The 17,085-nt window shown below is 38.8% G+C and overlaps 1 protein-coding gene and 1 long non-coding RNA gene across 2 annotated transcripts; both read left to right on the top strand.

Moving 5' to 3' along the window:
- The first annotated feature begins 242 nt into the window (after positions 1–242).
- Positions 243–1,219, top strand: LOC142379447 (uncharacterized). Its single transcript, XR_012769689.1, has 3 exons — positions 243–387; positions 709–914; positions 1,045–1,219. It is a non-coding gene; the product is annotated as an uncharacterized LOC142379447 (long non-coding RNA).
- Positions 1,220–6,083: 4,864 nt separating this feature from the next.
- Positions 6,084–15,786, top strand: tmx2b (thioredoxin-related transmembrane protein 2b). The gene is made up of 8 exons (XM_075464109.1): positions 6,084–6,390; positions 7,370–7,430; positions 10,674–10,787; positions 11,397–11,473; positions 11,563–11,669; positions 11,776–11,841; positions 11,985–12,114; positions 13,472–15,786. Exons 1-8 carry the CDS (start codon positions 6,202–6,204, stop codon positions 13,649–13,651), a joined length of 924 nt encoding a protein of 307 aa, XP_075320224.1. The 5' UTR covers positions 6,084–6,201; the 3' UTR covers positions 13,652–15,786.
- The last annotated feature ends 1,299 nt before the right edge of the window (positions 15,787–17,085 follow it).

Here is a 17,085-nt window from a genome sequence, read left to right as displayed (position 1 = left end):
CATAAATACAGTTGTAATGAATTGCAGGCTATTCCCTCTAATAGATTTCCTGCATAGATAACAAAAGCACACTGATGATCCCCTCGCTGTCTTTGCCTATGGTGGTGCTGTTCCCATGCTAAGGCCCAATCCCAATTCACCCCTTGGCCCCACCCCTTACCCCTTCCCCTCCGTTTTGCGCGTTCACGTGTAGGGGTAGTGTTGTCCCAATACTCTTCCAAAGCCCTTCCCCTTAGCCCTACCCCTCCGTTGTAGCCCTTGAAACGGAGGGCTTCGGCCAGGCAGACTCCGTTTGAAGGGGTATGATATATTTCCCAGAGTACAACGCGACTACCGGGAGATCGTGAGTCTTTTTAAAAATGGCAGAAGCAAGAGCACCACACAAATGTAAATTCTTCTATCTTTTTGCCATAATTTAACTGTTTTAATCGTTTTAGGTTGTGATAACTGGTGTATTGTGTGAGTTTAACATGGTGGCAATGTGTAGTTATTTTCTGTTATAAACGCACATGGGAAAAGTCGCTATTTTACATGGAGTAATCGGTCAATGCATGTGAAGGTGCTGCGAAAGAGTTGTTTTTTTAAATTGTAACGCGAGTATTTACAAGCAATGTAGTTGGTTAACCATAGATAAGTTCCTTTTGAGTGACATGAGCGTCATTTCGCTACCTATTATCACAAGTATTCATATACGTGACTGATTCACAGGGACTCAAGCACAAAGAGCCTGATCAGGTTTAGCGCCGAAAACGAAGATCTGTTTCTAAAGTCATCCCCATCCCCAAAAAGAAGTAGGAAGTCCAATCCCATAATGGATTACCTGATACAGGAGAGCCTGAAGGAGCAGAAGCGCCACGAGCAGAAAACGGAGCGCTTTTTAGCTCGGTTTGAGCGCATGATAGACAAACTTTACGGTGAGTTGATGCGCCATGCACCTATTGTACACACACCCACCACTACCGCATTCTGAAACACCTTTTTAAATTTTTTTTACAATGGATGAAAGTACATGCTATAATGTCATGTCGTGTCTTGTTCCCCCAGAACATCACTGAGCCCATGCAGCACCTCCGATGCGCCAAGCACCTTCGCTGTTCCTGCTCCGGTCATCTCGTTCTTGATGATTGCACTGTTGCCCGTTTATATTCATACTGTTTATATTCATACTGTTTATTGTCCATATTTGCAGCAGACACTTTACAGCAGACACTTTAAGCTGTTATTTCTGAAAATAAGCTGCCTTACCAGTCTGTAATGTGAGCCTAATAAAAGAAATTAAGGACAAAAGGTTTGTGAGCATGATTAGGCTATCACATCAACATCATATTAACGACTGGAACGGATATTGGTATGAAGAGATTTATTATACAAGGGATAACAAAAAAATTGGGGTACATTCTCAAACAAAACAATAACATCTTAACAGATCATTTTATGTTGTGGTCCAATGGGCAAGAATTTGCAGGACAACCCGTCTGCTGGAAAGAAAAACATGGAAAGATCAGGCTTTCATCCTCCCAAACCAACACATTGATAGCGCACACAATGCAGTGCATTTATTTAAGTCATCAAATCTGAACCTGGTACAAAGAAAACCGCTTCAAAAACGCATTGTTTATTCCAAACGGAACGAGGCGAGTAACAAAGGCTAAACGTTAGCTTATGCTTTCAGCTAGGTTAGCCAGGTTAGGATACTACTCCAGTCAATAAATCAGCAAATCCAACGAGACAAGCAAATTGTTTCTATATTACACGATATCACAAATGTACAGTTAGAAGCACTTTCAAACACACACACACACACAATCATTTTCACACGCCGGCTCTGGAAGCTACCAGCTGCTCACTCACAAGCGTTATTTGCATTAATTTCTTATTGTACATACCGTAACAAGATCCAGCAATGCTCCCAGATGTCGAAGACGCCTTCGCCTGATGGCACTCCGTCGATTCGACGCAGATATTTCTAAAAATATCCGAATAGCCCAGGACAGCGCGAACACCACAGCACCGGTCATGTTTGTTTACTTCTGGCTAAAGCTGTCGCTTTTGGTTACGTAACAACTGACGGCGCGGATTTATTACGTTTGTGAGTGTGAAGTGCTGTCCCAATTCGAAGGGGTGACATTCTTAGCCCTTCGCCTACCCCTACGTTTGAAGGGGCGAGGGGTAGGGGCGAGGGGTAGGCGAAGGGGTAGAAAATAGAATTGGGATTGGGCCTAACTGGTTAAGATCCTCTAAATTATAACAACTGCAGAAACTGCTGAAAATCCTCAAAGATGTGCCATATTTCCTATGCCTCCACAGTAAATACATCCACTATTCTGCATTCAAGTGCAGTTGGTTGGTATTGCATGTCAAGATAAAATCATTAATAATCTTAATGGCCATACTTTCAATAGAAACTTGCCAAGAAACTTAATAGAAACCAATGTTTATGGTAAAATTATGAAAGTTTAATTGACATCTAGGCCGATTAGACTTTTTTTGTTTAAAAAAACAGTGTCTAATTGACAAATCTTGCAAGAGCAGGTCTCCTACTGCAATAAACCTTTCCCTGTCACTGCTCTGTTCTGTCAAAGGCAGCAGCACCTGAGGCTCTCACATCAGCAGCAGTGCTTACCTTGTGGTCCCACAGGAGGCTGTGAATGAAAGTAAATGTTCGACAACCTTTCTCACTTTTACCCTACTCTCTTGAACATCATTGTACATGCAATATTTCTGAAATCACTGCACTGAATTGCTTTAATAATGGCCACAAGTTGATGTGTAATCTCAATGGGTCAGTTTTCAGTCACAATTTCAGACTCATTTTTATGTCTGGCAAAAGTGCCAGCCTGTTATAATAGTGTGCCACAAAAAAGCAATTGTGGAAATATGTTTATTATCAATTTTTATACATATAATTCATTTGTATTTTTTTCATGGTCATCTTCTGCTGTGCTTTTGCTTTTTAGGTCTTTTTTTTTTCTTAAAAGCTTTTGCTTTTACTATTTTCATATTGGTTTTGTTTTATTCCCTACTGCAGGTGCTACAATTAAGAATGAAAGTGCAGTTGCTAGATCCTGGTCTCAAACCATCAACTTCAAAGTCACTAAATCTATAACCTCCAGCAGGGCCGGCCCAAGCCTTTATGGGGCCTTAAGCAGAATTTCATTTGGGGCCCCCCTACCATCACCTCAGCTCCAGATGCCTCATTATTCCATAGGCTACACTGTTATGTGTGTAACGGACCCACAATCATTAGCATTATTTGTAATCATCTTACATTATACAGGTGTCAGCAAACTCATAAATATGGTTTAATTAACTTCTACATAAAGAGTGATGTATAAGTATGGCTCATTAATTTAACTATTTGAAAGTAACATCAGCAGGCTGGAGACTGCATTTATAGTAAACACGTTAAATAGTTTAATTTCTTTCAGATGTGCAATGGTGTGCAAAATGTTCAAAATACAAATACAAAATAGAATCAAATGACATTCACATTATCTTACAGAAAAATAAAGTTGTAATCAAAATTAAATTCAAAATTGCTCTCGGGGCCCCCTGGTGGCGTGGGGGCCCTAAGCGACCGCATAGTTGGCATATGCCTTGGGCCGGCTCTGACCACCAGACTATTCTTAATATCTTTATATCTCACCCACGATGAGCATTAGTTTCCTGTACATATGAATTATTCCTTCCTTGGACAAAAACTTGGTAGCAAGGACAAAATAACAGAACATAATCTAATATGGTATATGTAAATTTTGACTATAGGCAGTTTTTAAGGAAGGGGAATTGTTACCTCTATTTGTGCTGCCTGGCTGTAAGTATTTTTTAAATGTTCAAGGCTAGAACAGCACAAACAATATGAAAATACAATGGGAAAGCAATTCAGGAAAAAGATAGAATAGATATTTTACAGCTATCATTCCATGCTTAACCAATCAAGAATGTTCTGTACAATAAGCTAATGGCTGTAGGCTATTGTTTTAATTACACCTGTACTTTGAGAAAGCACAAATTAATTGCCTATGGTACTTTAAAGTCTTATAATTGATCAAATAAGTTACCCTCCCAACAACAGCATTGGCACAAAGAACAGATGTACTTTGTGTATTATACAATATGTGGCTTATCATTTCTCTAAAGTGATATTTTGATGCTTTTGGTTTAAATCAAAGAGCTCACTTTGTATTCATAAAGCCATTTGAGCACTGACACAAAATATTTATATTCTAAATTTAATTTAAATAAAATATAAAAACTCTATTATACATACATGTTTACAAAAAAACAGTAGTTAACAAACAAGATAACAGTAACCTCAGAAACATAACTGGATATGAAGTAAAATACAATCTGTATTTAGAGTTATCCAATCACCCTTTACTGACGTACACAACTGAGGTTCACGTCTATGTTTCTTCTGAGCACAATCAAATAAGTGGCCTTTAAAACGGTACAAAAAGTTTTTTTGGTTTATTAGAAAAGGAGGATGGTCTTGGGAAATGAATAATGAAAATTGGAATTATGCTTTTATCTCGCTCTGCATCCGTTTCAGGGTCTAGCTGATAACCGTTACGGTAGAGATCCATTGTTCCGTCACGTCAACTTAACTCGCCGGATTGGATGCCTAGTGTCGCCGTGTTGCTACTACAGTGGGCGTGTACAGAGGGGCGTGTATACGAAGTTGTAGATAGAACATACGGTAGAATGGCTCTGGGGGAAAGTAAATAACTTGTGATTTTAACCAACCGAAGTTTCTCCCTCTAAAAATTTGAGTTTTGGAGGGAAATTAATGTGTATAAATCGTCAGCAATGGAACATTATTTCATATTGCACCATGGATCTGGATCTGCGAGCGAGGAGAGCTGCTATTGTGCTGCTGCTGCTGATGCGACACAGGAGATCGATAGGTGTGTTTATTCGCCTACAATCGTTTTAGCACAGCCATTCTGGCCACTGCTGCTGTTCATTTTGCCCGCAATAGCAATGACATGAGCAATACCCGAAACGTTCAGGGGTGAATAAACAAAGGGAAAAAAAACTGAGTGATGCCCTTCATTTATTTCATTCATTATTTTACTATACATAATATAACATATCTAGCTCATCACCACGAAGACAACCAGGGGAATGACCTAGCCATTTACATTAGCATACATTACTGGCCATGATGTTTGAAAGGTGTTCATGTAATTTTGTACAGTTCACACAGATGTCAACCCACCAGGGACACCCACAATCTCCGCCACCTTCCTCCACGCCTCGTCTTTTATTTGTATCCCTGTATTATGGCAGGGATAGATCGAATAAAACGGGGAACCCGCTAACCGCTGTAATCAAACACTCCTCCATCTTTATTATTTTTGATTTTTCTCCGCGATGCTTTCGTCACGACAAACCTATCATGACACGCCTACATGATCTACTGTCATCGGGTAACGCACTACGGCTGCCGTGGCAAATTTGCATAAACTTCGGGAGAGCCCAACATTTTGACGTGCCGCAGGTCCCCCGCTCGCCCAGCATGCTTTGCGAGCACGGCGACAACGATCGGTTGGATTTCATTGAAAATGAACTGAATGCGGCTTGCGTTGACTGAACAATGGATGACTAGCGTTAATATTAGAGGGCTCGGAACAGTGAATGTTGACATTTTATCAATAAAAGTAGGCCTCTATACACGATCAGTTATAATCAACGTACCAGTTCGTTTTCAGTTAATCAACGCATTGAATTGTACTTAGAAATACTTCTTGACGACAAATTCGTCCTATTTGACCTCGCACAACTTTCCACCTTTTTAATCGGTTTGTTTAAAATTGGGCCAATTCAAGACGCCAAAGCTGAACCATGTTAACAGGAGTTAACCACTATAACACATTGAAAATATTCAGTTTTCATAATAAAATAGCACGTGTCAATCTAGGGCAACGACATAACCATTGTATTTAAGTATATGATGAAATAATAAACCATAGCATCACAATTATTGGAACTCATTTCACAGTGTAGCAAATTTGTTTATAAAGGCAACGTGGTGAAAAAACTTTTGTTCTAATTTGTTTTATTTTTATATATCTGAACCGGAAGTTTTATTTCCTGCCATCCACTCGCCATAGATCGTATTCTACTTGCTTACTAGCCAGAAAACGCAAAGCCATTAACGGATTCTTCTCTTAAAACCGCAGACTAGTTTATTAGAAAATGGCTTTATTAACGCCATTATTTGCTTTCTTGTATCACCTACCGCAAGTGTACAAATGGCTGCTGAAGCCGTACTATGTAGCCTCTCTTTTCATGTCAATAGCTTTTCTAGCTGTTCGCAAAACGCCTGGTATTTGCGATCATCTGGTCACACAGCGAGAGGACGGCAACTCATGCGACTTCGACTGGGTTTGTAGAAAATACGAAAATATCCCTTTCGGAATTTGATATCAACTTACCAGCCCACTGGCCAGTAAGAATCTTAAAAGAGGCAGTAAGGGGCAGGTGACGGGTGTGTTCTTCACTATGTGGAGAGAATAGCAGGCCAAACTACGGCCAAAAACCTGGACATTTCTGTCGTTTAGCGAAGTGGGAGAGATGGGTACTTTTTAAAACCAATTTGTTTAAAGTACATTGCAACGGATTAACGTAACATATGACATATGACACTTGCAATGTTTTTTTGTTTTTTTTTATAGAACAACATTAGCTGAAATAAAAACAATTTATTGTGTTGTTACACCACAGTGTTAAGTATGTTTAGCTAGCTAGCTTGTTTGTAGGTAGTAAGGGTGCAGACCAAGCTTTCGTCATGTGGTTTTCCTATGAAAGCAAAAGCCAAACTCTTTTTAGAAGTATTTAAAAAGTACAAAGGCTTTATTTGGTTTATTTTTGGCATAATCGCCACATAAGCATAGCGAGTGTTAGGTTATATTGTTTAAATAATGCTGCGGTTCTAGCCATGTTGTTATACCCACATCTACTGCAAATTTTCCTTTAATGTTTTAGCAGTCACTTATTGCAATTTATTGCTTTCAGTTTGCAGTTGGTTTAAAGATATGCAAAAGGAATACAGTAATATTATGAGTAATAAAAAGGCAAGAAGAAATTGTGTCTTTTTCCACCAATACTCTATTTCCCTCACTGACAAATTATACATCTTTTCTCAAAACATGTTCACTGTTCTGGTTTATGTTCTTCTGCATTATAGTCCTAATTACCAGGGCTCCAAAGTGTTTATCTGCCACAGTAATCAGTCTTAATTTTCAACTTAATAATTGGGAACTAAGTCGAGTGTAAACATCTTCAGTCAGTATGCTGATAGGATTGTTGAGTGCTAGAGCAGATCTGATTTATGAGGCTAATATCAGCAGTTTGTGTTTTACAGAGAGAGGTGGAAATCCTTATGTTCCTCAGTGCCATCGTCATGATGAAGAACCGAAGAGCGAGTGAGTATATGTAGTCTTCTTTTATGTTGATGTTAACTTCTCTTACAGGCCAACAATGATTCTCACACAAAAACAATTCCTCTCCATCATTACTTTTGACAAGGGATGGACAAGATGACCATATGGTGATCTCCTAGGGTAGAATCGTCATTCTCCCAACAGTTTCCATTCATCTCATATGATCATGTAATATTAATGTGTATGTTGCTGTCTGGATATGAAGCCCATTGCTCTACCTGAAGCTAAAGATACCACTCCAGTGTTTCCCACAGCGCATTATAGTTAAGGCGGCCGCCTTAGCAAACTCGCACTGCCGCCTTGCCAACGTTCCCAAAAAAAAAAAATCTTTTTTTTTTTTTTTTTTTTTTTAAACCGAAGTAATAATGCTTTGCCAGGCTCAGACATTAAAAGACACCCGACGGAACGCTATCTGCGCAAAACCCCTGGTCCCGGCCGACGACTCACCACCTTGACTAAGCAATTTCCTGCGGGAAACACTGCACTCACAAATGATTGCTCTATAGATACGAGATCAATGGGCCTCATGCAACAACCACTCGTACGAACAGATTTGCTCTTAAGTCATGCGTACGAGTGATTTAAGAGAACTTGCGCATTACCAATTCTTTCGTATTTTGAGTTTTCTTTATTTAATTTACGAGTGATTCAGCCTGTCGTAGGAGTCACGTAAAATAGTCCGCTGTATTCGAATCAAGTTTGCTTGACTAATGGATTGTATATTTAATTACTATGACGATATCATAAATAAATATATATATTATACCCCATAATTATGCCGACATTCTGTTTGACTTAAATTATGCACTAATTGAAGGTTAATTTGACTCTGCGTAGACATACGAATGGCTGACATCGCGATTTAGATTGCCAAGGACTGTGCTGCTGCAAATATGCAGCTTGCTAGAGCCACAACTCCAGAGAGAAACACGCCGATCATACCCAATTCCACCACACGTCCAGGTCCTCACCACAATTAGATTTTTGGCCACGGCAACCTTTCAGAGGGACATTGGAGACAGATCGGGTGTGTCCCAGTCCTCTGTGAGTCGTGCGCTCCCCTTAGTCATCCAAGCTCTCATCAGTTTATCACCCATGGTACATCAAATTCCCATACGCTGTCAAACAAGTACAAATTAAGAGGGACTTTCATGCCACGGCTGGACTGCCAAACATAATCAGAGCAATAGACTGCACACATATACAAATCAAACACACCCGTGCTGTTGTGGAGCGCACTATTGGTGTGCTGAAGGCCATGTGGATGTGTCTCGATACAGCAGGGGGCAAACTACTCTATAGCTCAGAGAAGGCTGCGTTTTGCACAATATTGCCATAAACGAGGGTCTCCCACTACCTGAACTAGCCCAGGCAGACAACATGCCAGAAGACCCCCCTCATGGACCGCCCCATCAAAGGGCCATCATGATGAGGCAACAACTGATTGCACGGCTTTAGTTGAGGTCATCGAGCACCTGGCCATGGTGAGACGTTTTTTTTTTAAAGCCATTTTCATATCAAACCATTTCTTCTTTATTTAGGTGACATTAGGAACTACAGGTGACACGGACTTAACAGCATTCGTAACTTTTTCCCATTTCTTCTCTTTAGCAGGTTCTGTAATTCTAATGCTGACCCTGCTAAAAATGTCAGATTTTCCCTTTTGGATCTCTGAAAGCAGAACTTCAATCTCAGAGCCCATAAAGTTTTTCTTTTTGTCGCTTGATGCCATTCTCATGACTCAACATTCAACACTTCCTGGCACAGGAGATAGGAAGCGTTGCCTTATATGGTATTATTTTGGGCGCAAAGTATGCAAATTTACTATCCTTGTGCACTTTAATACACACAGGTGGCATTCATGATTTACGCAGGTTGTTTACACACTTTTCCAAAGTTAAGAGCGTTTGTTGAATCTGACGTATGAAAATGTTCTCGCATGAGGCCCAATGTTTCCTAAATTAAATCACCCTGAAGATGTACTTTAATCTCATGTCAAGTTGCAACATAATTAAATAACAGGGCACTGTCAGATAATTTACTACTTCCAATTGCAGAAACCCAAATTAATCCCATACATCCATGGTGGGTAGTGTATCCTCTGAGTGTTAACCAGACTCTATTCAGACCACTCCTGCTTTTACCTAGTTTGAATTTTCTAGAAAACGGATCATATTTAATATTAGGATTATTTACATCTGATCTACCACCTCTATTTATGAGCCACCTGATATCTATGTTGTTGAAGTTATTAGCACACACCCTCTTTTCTCCCCGTATTTGCTTATTCGCTGATTTTGTGTGTTTGATGTTTGTGGGTTGCAGACACAGTGGATGTGTCACCTGTGATGAAAAACAAACTTTGTGGCGCACCATTCCTTTCATTCATGTAATGTTACATCCGGTGAGGTAAAGAAAGAAAAGTCACTTAGATAGTTTTCTGCCCATCATATTGCTCCCTCTTTGTCTTGTTTTGGCTTATAGACTTTGTGAAACTTTGGAAACCACCTGACAAGCTTTAGCTGTTTTCAAGCAGTAGGAATAATTGTCTTGATCGTTACTTGAGCTTTTCCCTCAATGTCAAGCTTTCATGGTGTTGGAACGGTAACCTGGGAATCACATGTATTAATTTAAAAAAATGAATATGTGACCTCCCTGTTGCTGACCAAGTGACCGTTGCCACATTTAAACCGTTTAGCAGCTTTAAAAAAAAAAAAAAGGGATTAGTAACAAATCCAGTGACTTTTTTTTCATAGTTACCACTGGTGCCTGTGATGGTAAGTTCTTCCTTTCCTGCTGGATGCAAACCTTCCTCTGACTCCACTTTCCTCACTGAGTGACAGAGATGAGTGAACAGCAGCATCCATGAATGAGCAGTCAGCACATATACAGTGTTGTTTTTGTGCTTTGTCAGTCAAATGGAGACTGTGCATAATGTAAGAGAGAAAACAAAATGTCTGTCAAAATGCTCTGAGGGATCAGTTCAGTAAAAATCACAATGAGTCACAATCAGTATATGATTATTCTTTTATTTATTTATGTTTGGTCAGTTAAAATAGCTCTTTTACTAATACCAAAATATACCTGCTCCCTTATTTGGGATGGGAATACTCTCTGTTGTTCTCCTGATACTTTTGAATTTAGATTACCAACAAACCACGTTCTCCTGCTGACGTGTTTTTAGTTTAGATAACACATGAAAGTGTTTTTGTCTGTTCTTGTTAGTAACTGTGGAGCAACATGTGGGCAACATTATCCTGTTCAGCAAGGTGGCAAATGTGATCCTGTTCTTCAGACTGGACATCAGGATGGGACTTCTCTACTTGACACTGTGCATAGGTTAGTCTATTAGTTCTATACATCAGCTGACACCAACCGTGTCTCAGAAATCCACATGTTAGGTGATGCTGGTTATCTCAAAGTGGCATCAAATCTGTTGCTACTTAAAGAAAACTACCACCTTGCCAAACTTTAGAATGCCAAGCAACTCTCTGATTTTCTGTTCAGAGCATCCGACACGCCCAAAGTCTTGGCCTTTGCCTACAATCACGGACACTTCCAGGGAAATTGCATTTGCTTTGTAACAATATATTAAGATTGTGAAAGTTGTTCAAAACAATCATCATCCTGTCAACAACCATCATTGTCATTTTTCCATGACAAAAAAAATTATTGAATGGGAATTGTACCCTTTTCCATTAAAGACAAAACCCAGATGTTATAGCATGTTGATGGGTTTTCATCCAGTCGAAAAAGACTGTCTTGTCCTGCGTTGGATCCACATGAGCCCCTGTTTTTCATTAATCACCAATTGTAACAAATGGAGCAGAAGCAGCATATCCTCTAAATTGGAAAGTTGGAAACCAGAGAAACCAGTGTTGTTTTAAAAATGTCTTGAACAACACAATCATCCGCTAATTGATCTCTTGTGTCTGTTGTGTATGTTAGTTTTTTTAATGACCTGCAAGCCTCCTCTTTACATGGGACCAGAGTACATCAAATACTTCAGCGACAAAACCATTGATGTGAGTAAAAATAATTTGTCCACCAAGAGCAAAATTGTGTATATTTACTTTTTCATTATAGTTCAGTTATATTTGCTCAATGTGTTCAGGATGAACTGAGCAGAGACAGTCGTGTGACATGGATCGTTGAATATTTTGCCAACTGGTCTCCAGAGTGCCAGTCCTTTGCTTCAGTCTATGCTGACCTCTCTCTCAAGTAAGACACTATCCATCAACTCTTTAAAAGTGACGTTATATATCAAGTGCACTTAACAGCAACATTAACATCTGTAACTTCATCTGCCTCTGCTCCTGTGGTTCAGGTATAACTGTGCCGGTCTTAAGTTTGGAAAAGTGGACATTGGACGCTATGGAGAAGTTTCCAAGAGGTAAGAAATGTTTACATGTCTTTTTTATTGTCTTTTTGCCCTTGATAAGTTTGATTTCTCAAGTGTTGATGGATTGTAGTCTATATTTTATCAGACAAGAAATTGACAAGAAATTTGAACATGTGTTTTTTCCTCATCTTAAGGTACAAAGTGTCAGCATCTCCATTGTCCAAGCAGCTTCCATCATTACTTTTGTTCCAAGGAGGGAAGGAGGTGATGCGTCGCCCCCAGGTGGACAAGAAGGGCAGAGCTGTATCCTGGAGCTTCACAGAGGTAAGACCAATGGTGCATTTTGACAAACATTCAGAACTTAAATTTGAAGAGTTTTTGCATTTTCACTAAAGTCTAAGATACAGAGAAGATTAGGCAATCAAGTCTATTGAAGTGTGTTGCTCTGAGCAGATTTTACGAGTTATTGACTCTAAGCTCCACTCCAAATGTCAAAAGTATTGCATCCCTACAAGGACAGTTTTTGTGGGTGAAATCTCTCCCACAAAGCTCTGCTTAGCTCTTGGTTCTTGAGGCTGGAATGCTGGGGGGCAAGCAAAAGACCCATAACAGAGCCTAGTTCCAGGAAAAGTTCCTGTAGTAGAAATGCAGCTTAAAGGAGAAATATCAAAGACATTGAAATGTCTTTGACACGCTTTGGTCAAAAATATCACAGCTGCTTACAGCTCTGTTCAGCAGGTTCTAGAGCCACTCCACTCATCTCTTCTTATTTGGATTCAGTGGTGTAGCTTTTTTGCGACAATATAATGGTCAGTTTAAACACAAATTACACACAGTAACTCTTAAAGCACATCATCACAATATGAGAAAGCATACAGTACCACGTTTGAAAGCTCACTCTAGGCAACAAAACTGAGCTTACATTACCAAACATCAGTCAAACAATAGTTGACTGGCAGTTTTATTCTGAAAAAATACTTACTTTCCCTCACCTGCAGTTTGGCCACAAACACTGGTCACATGGTCTTCTAGGCACATATTTGTTACATAAAACTAATTGTCTAAACTTCAGAATTGCAGACAGGAACACAGAATTGATAGCCAGCTGGCAGGTGTTCAGAAATCACATTGCAATTCCTCTGTCATATATCATCTCAATAAATGCTGGCTTACACTGTCATTCCAATCTTTAGTGTTATTCAATTCTAAATTGAAGAATTATTGCTTTTATGGGCAATATTCTATCTGTGTTTACACATTTATTTTATTTGTGTTTACACACACTGATATTACATTCCATAACAAATAGGAAACCAGAATTTCCAACTTCCGTTCGGGCTAAAATTGAAGGCATGATTTTGCTGGATATTTTTATTTTTTGGTGATATATTCCATCTTCCTGAAACTACCAAGGTGCATTCTCTCATTAGATGTTTTATATTTAATCTTAAGTGTAAATATTTGGCCCTGGTGCCAGTATGATGTGGAGAAGAGAAACCATTGTCTTTACTAAAGCAAGAAGCAACGTGGGACTGAAACTAAAAAGAAAAAAAAGTAGATCACTGGGTTTAAGTAAGTCAAGTCCATAAATAGTTCATGTGAAATACTCGCTGAATGTTTTTTTTTGCATTTAAACAGTCAATTTCAAAGAAACACATTGGATTCTGTATTTCTCCACCAGGAGAACATCATCCGAGAGTTCAATCTGAATGAACTGTACCAGAAATCAAAGAAGCTCAGTAAGACCAAAGGAGATAAGGTCAGTCAGTCCCAGTTCCCACCAGTCCCTGAGGAGGATGAGTCAGAACAGCAAGGAGCTGACACCCAGGGGGAGGAGTCTGAATCCAAGAAAGACAAATAGAATGGCTGGTATCGCAAGGCTTTGACTTCTGGGAGGAACCTGTTCGTCCAACTCATCCTCCACCTCGTTTTTACGCTAAACTTCAAAGTGTTCAGTTTGTTCACTTGTGAATCAGCACCACTGGCTGATTTCTTTTAGGGATGTCACAGGAACGTACAACAGAAAAAGTCCAAGTGTTGGTTTTTAGTGCCTGTGCTATTATTAGAATTAAAATGCCACAGTAGCTCAACACTAAATCTCCTTTTTAACCCAATATTTCAGTTGTGTTGCAGTTTCACTAAAGCTGTCCATTTTCCCTTCATGAAGAAATAAACGGAAAATGGTGCCCTCTTTAGATTAGGAACAAGCTAAAACACAGTTCAGACTTTTGAAGGGGGTTTGGGTCAAGTATATCAGCATCCGGCCTGGAACTGTACTGTGCAGAGCTGCCATACTGTAAGTCTCTGCAGCACATTTCTGCTGTCTAAAGCTGTGAAGTTTACATGATATGATCTAAACAAAAAGTGAGCTGTGAATGTGATGCTATTTGTTTCTTTTTAATGCTACTAACTTAATGAAACTAACTTATTGCAAAGTTTAAAAAAAAAAAAAAACATTTTATGATTAACTATATTTTCCAGAATACCTTTGTGGTAGATACAAGACTATCTTTAGTTGTAAAGTTAATTTTTAAATATTCAAGTTACTGGTGGTTTTGATTTGGAATGAGACTCAATGGAGTGCTACATACATTTGCACGAGTCACTGGTGCTTACTGCATCCTTGATCATTTATTAATTCAATCATTCATTCCTCTGAACATAGATTTTTATAGGTCTGTCAGTCAATTCTGTCAGCATTCCGTAATTTTAGATTACAATATTCTACTCTTTTTTTTTTTTCTGAGATCAACATGACTGAACTCACCTCTGAGGTCATATGTAATATTGCTTGCATGCCAACATTCATACTTTCAGAATTCTTAACGTTATTTTTTTAACACCTAAATGTAACTATAATTTGTTGTTTTTTTAAACACAACATATTTTAGTTTTTCAGCCTTTTCTTTTGGTGAGCGGTAAACCTAATTTTGAGATGGAGGGCATTTGCACAGGCAAGCTCAGAACACAAGCACTGAAAGCCTGGTCTGTTTGTCTAACACAAATTCAAATAAACTAAGTATAAATTAAACTTTGTGCAGTGCAATTTTGCCATGATCATAAACTAAGAAGTAAAGGTGCAGACAGTTTGTTTCGAGAGTTTCGTGTGCTTTTACAATACATTGCGGCACAGTCTCAGAAAAATCAGCAGTTCTTGCAACGGCATATAAAATACGGTGCAAAACACGTTAGCTGATGATCAAGAGCAGATTAAATTTGTGACATTTTGCTTCAGAGCCATAACTGTGTCTTTATTTAAGTCACAGTTATTTAGGACCACAACTTGAGCCATAGTAGGTCTGACACGACAGGTCAATGGCAAGGAAAATCTGAGGATGTCTTAGAGTGTTTGGTTCCTTCCATATGAGTGCCAGGATGTGCTTTTCCAGCAGGATATCGCATTCTAAAAAGATGAGCAGTGTTACTCACTTTACCATTTGGTTGTTTTAATGTTATGGCTGAATGGTGTAGCTTATGTGTTTTAGTCTCTGGATGGGTCTGGCTTTGCATTGCCTCTGAAGTCAATTTAACCAGTCAAATTACATCAAGCATGTGTCCTTAAGTATCATTGGTTGAGTACTGGATGAGGTGAGAATGAGAAAATGTTACATTCCAACATTATCTGTAACATCCAGACACCTTGTTTTGTTTTAGATGAATTTCCTTTTCCTATTATATTACCTATCAAAACATAAATCACTTTTTGTGTATTTCACATTCCAGTAGTAAACTATTAAACACTGGTTAGATTATCTTTTTCAAGGCACTGTGAGTTTACTCCTAATATATTGTCATTACTTATCCTGCTGTATCTTTTTTAAATTTTTTTTGTAACATAGATCCTACCTTTGTCTCGTGTTGAATTTCTTTGAAGCTGCATTAAAACCTGTGTGTATATTCTGTGCCTGTACATAAGTGGAGGAGTTGCTGTTGATGCCTCCGAAAAGTCTGCCGTCTTTTGTTAATCATGCATTAAAACAATGTGTACATGAGAAATTCTGATTCTGCTGTGTTTCTTGAAACAACCAAGCAATGTGTGACTGCAACTGAACAAATTGCGTTAAATGGAATTAATAACTCCCTAATCAGGGTTGGTTAAATCAGTGACAATGAATCGATGCAGGAATGTGTGGAGGCTAGAAAACCAACACACTGAGCTTGGAGATGCAAGTATTTTATCACTACCACGTAGCTTAACCAAATTACAATTTTATTTTAACAACCAGTAATTTATAAAGGCAGTGAAAAAGAAGGACTTACAGAAACTCGCCACATAAGAATTAGCTTTAACGCTGCACAATCACAAGTCAAAAATTCCACTGTTGTTGTGGATCAAGCAGGAGCTGGATTAGTTATTAGCAAACATTAATAAGTGTGCAAGGACATTTATTAATATTCAGTAAAATTATTCATGAAAATCTTTACCTTCAGGGTACCACTGGAATGCTTCAGGAGCTAATAACTAAAACACAGTATCGGTCTCAAAATATGTTGGTCTATATGTGTCAATCCTAGATAGATATGACATGAAGGCTAAGAATCCGAGCACTGATATTCACAACCAGTAGTTCTCGCAGAGAAACATACACAATGACCACAAACAACTTCTCCTTTAGAATAGAATTTAGAGGCGGTCGGTGGCGTAGTGGGTTAAGCAGCCGCCCCGTACAGAGGCTACAGTCCTCGCTGCAGCTGGCCCCGGTTTGAGTCCCGCACCGGACGGCCCTTTGCTGCATGTCTTTCCCCTCTCTCTGCTTCCTGTCTCTCTCCAACTGTCCTATCATTAAAGGCATAAAAAAAGCCCCCAAAAAATATATATTTAAAAAAAAAAAAAGAATAGAATTTATTAAAGTTGGCACAATGATTAAAACAGTGGTACTTTCATTAATAAATAATATTGTCTTCTAGTACTAAGTACAAAATAAACAAGCAATGGGAGAAAGACCATTAGTCTGAGTGTGGACATGTGTATTGAAGAGGAGGGGAAGACACAGACAAAATGGCAGCCGTGATGATGAGGGTGCAAGATGGCAGCTGTAACCATGCCCTTAGTAAAAAGTGGTTAATTAAAGTGTACTACGAATGTACTTATTTTATACTAAAACTGAGGCAGTATACTTGAAGTTTACTTTTTATATACTATATTTTATAAACTTAAGAGTAGTATAGTGAAGTATACTTGGCTTATAGTCAAGTCAAGTCAAATTTATTTATATAGCACATTTCATGTACAAAACAATTCAAAGTGCTTTATATAAAATAAAAGCATCGCAGCGGGGAGTGTAAGAAGCATTA

The sequence above is a fragment of the Odontesthes bonariensis genome, chromosome 4 (genome assembly GCF_027942865.1).
Source record: "Odontesthes bonariensis isolate fOdoBon6 chromosome 4, fOdoBon6.hap1, whole genome shotgun sequence".
NCBI classification, from domain to species: domain Eukaryota; kingdom Metazoa; phylum Chordata; class Actinopteri; order Atheriniformes; family Atherinopsidae; genus Odontesthes; species Odontesthes bonariensis.
This window is presented reverse-complemented; position numbering and strand designations above follow the sequence as displayed.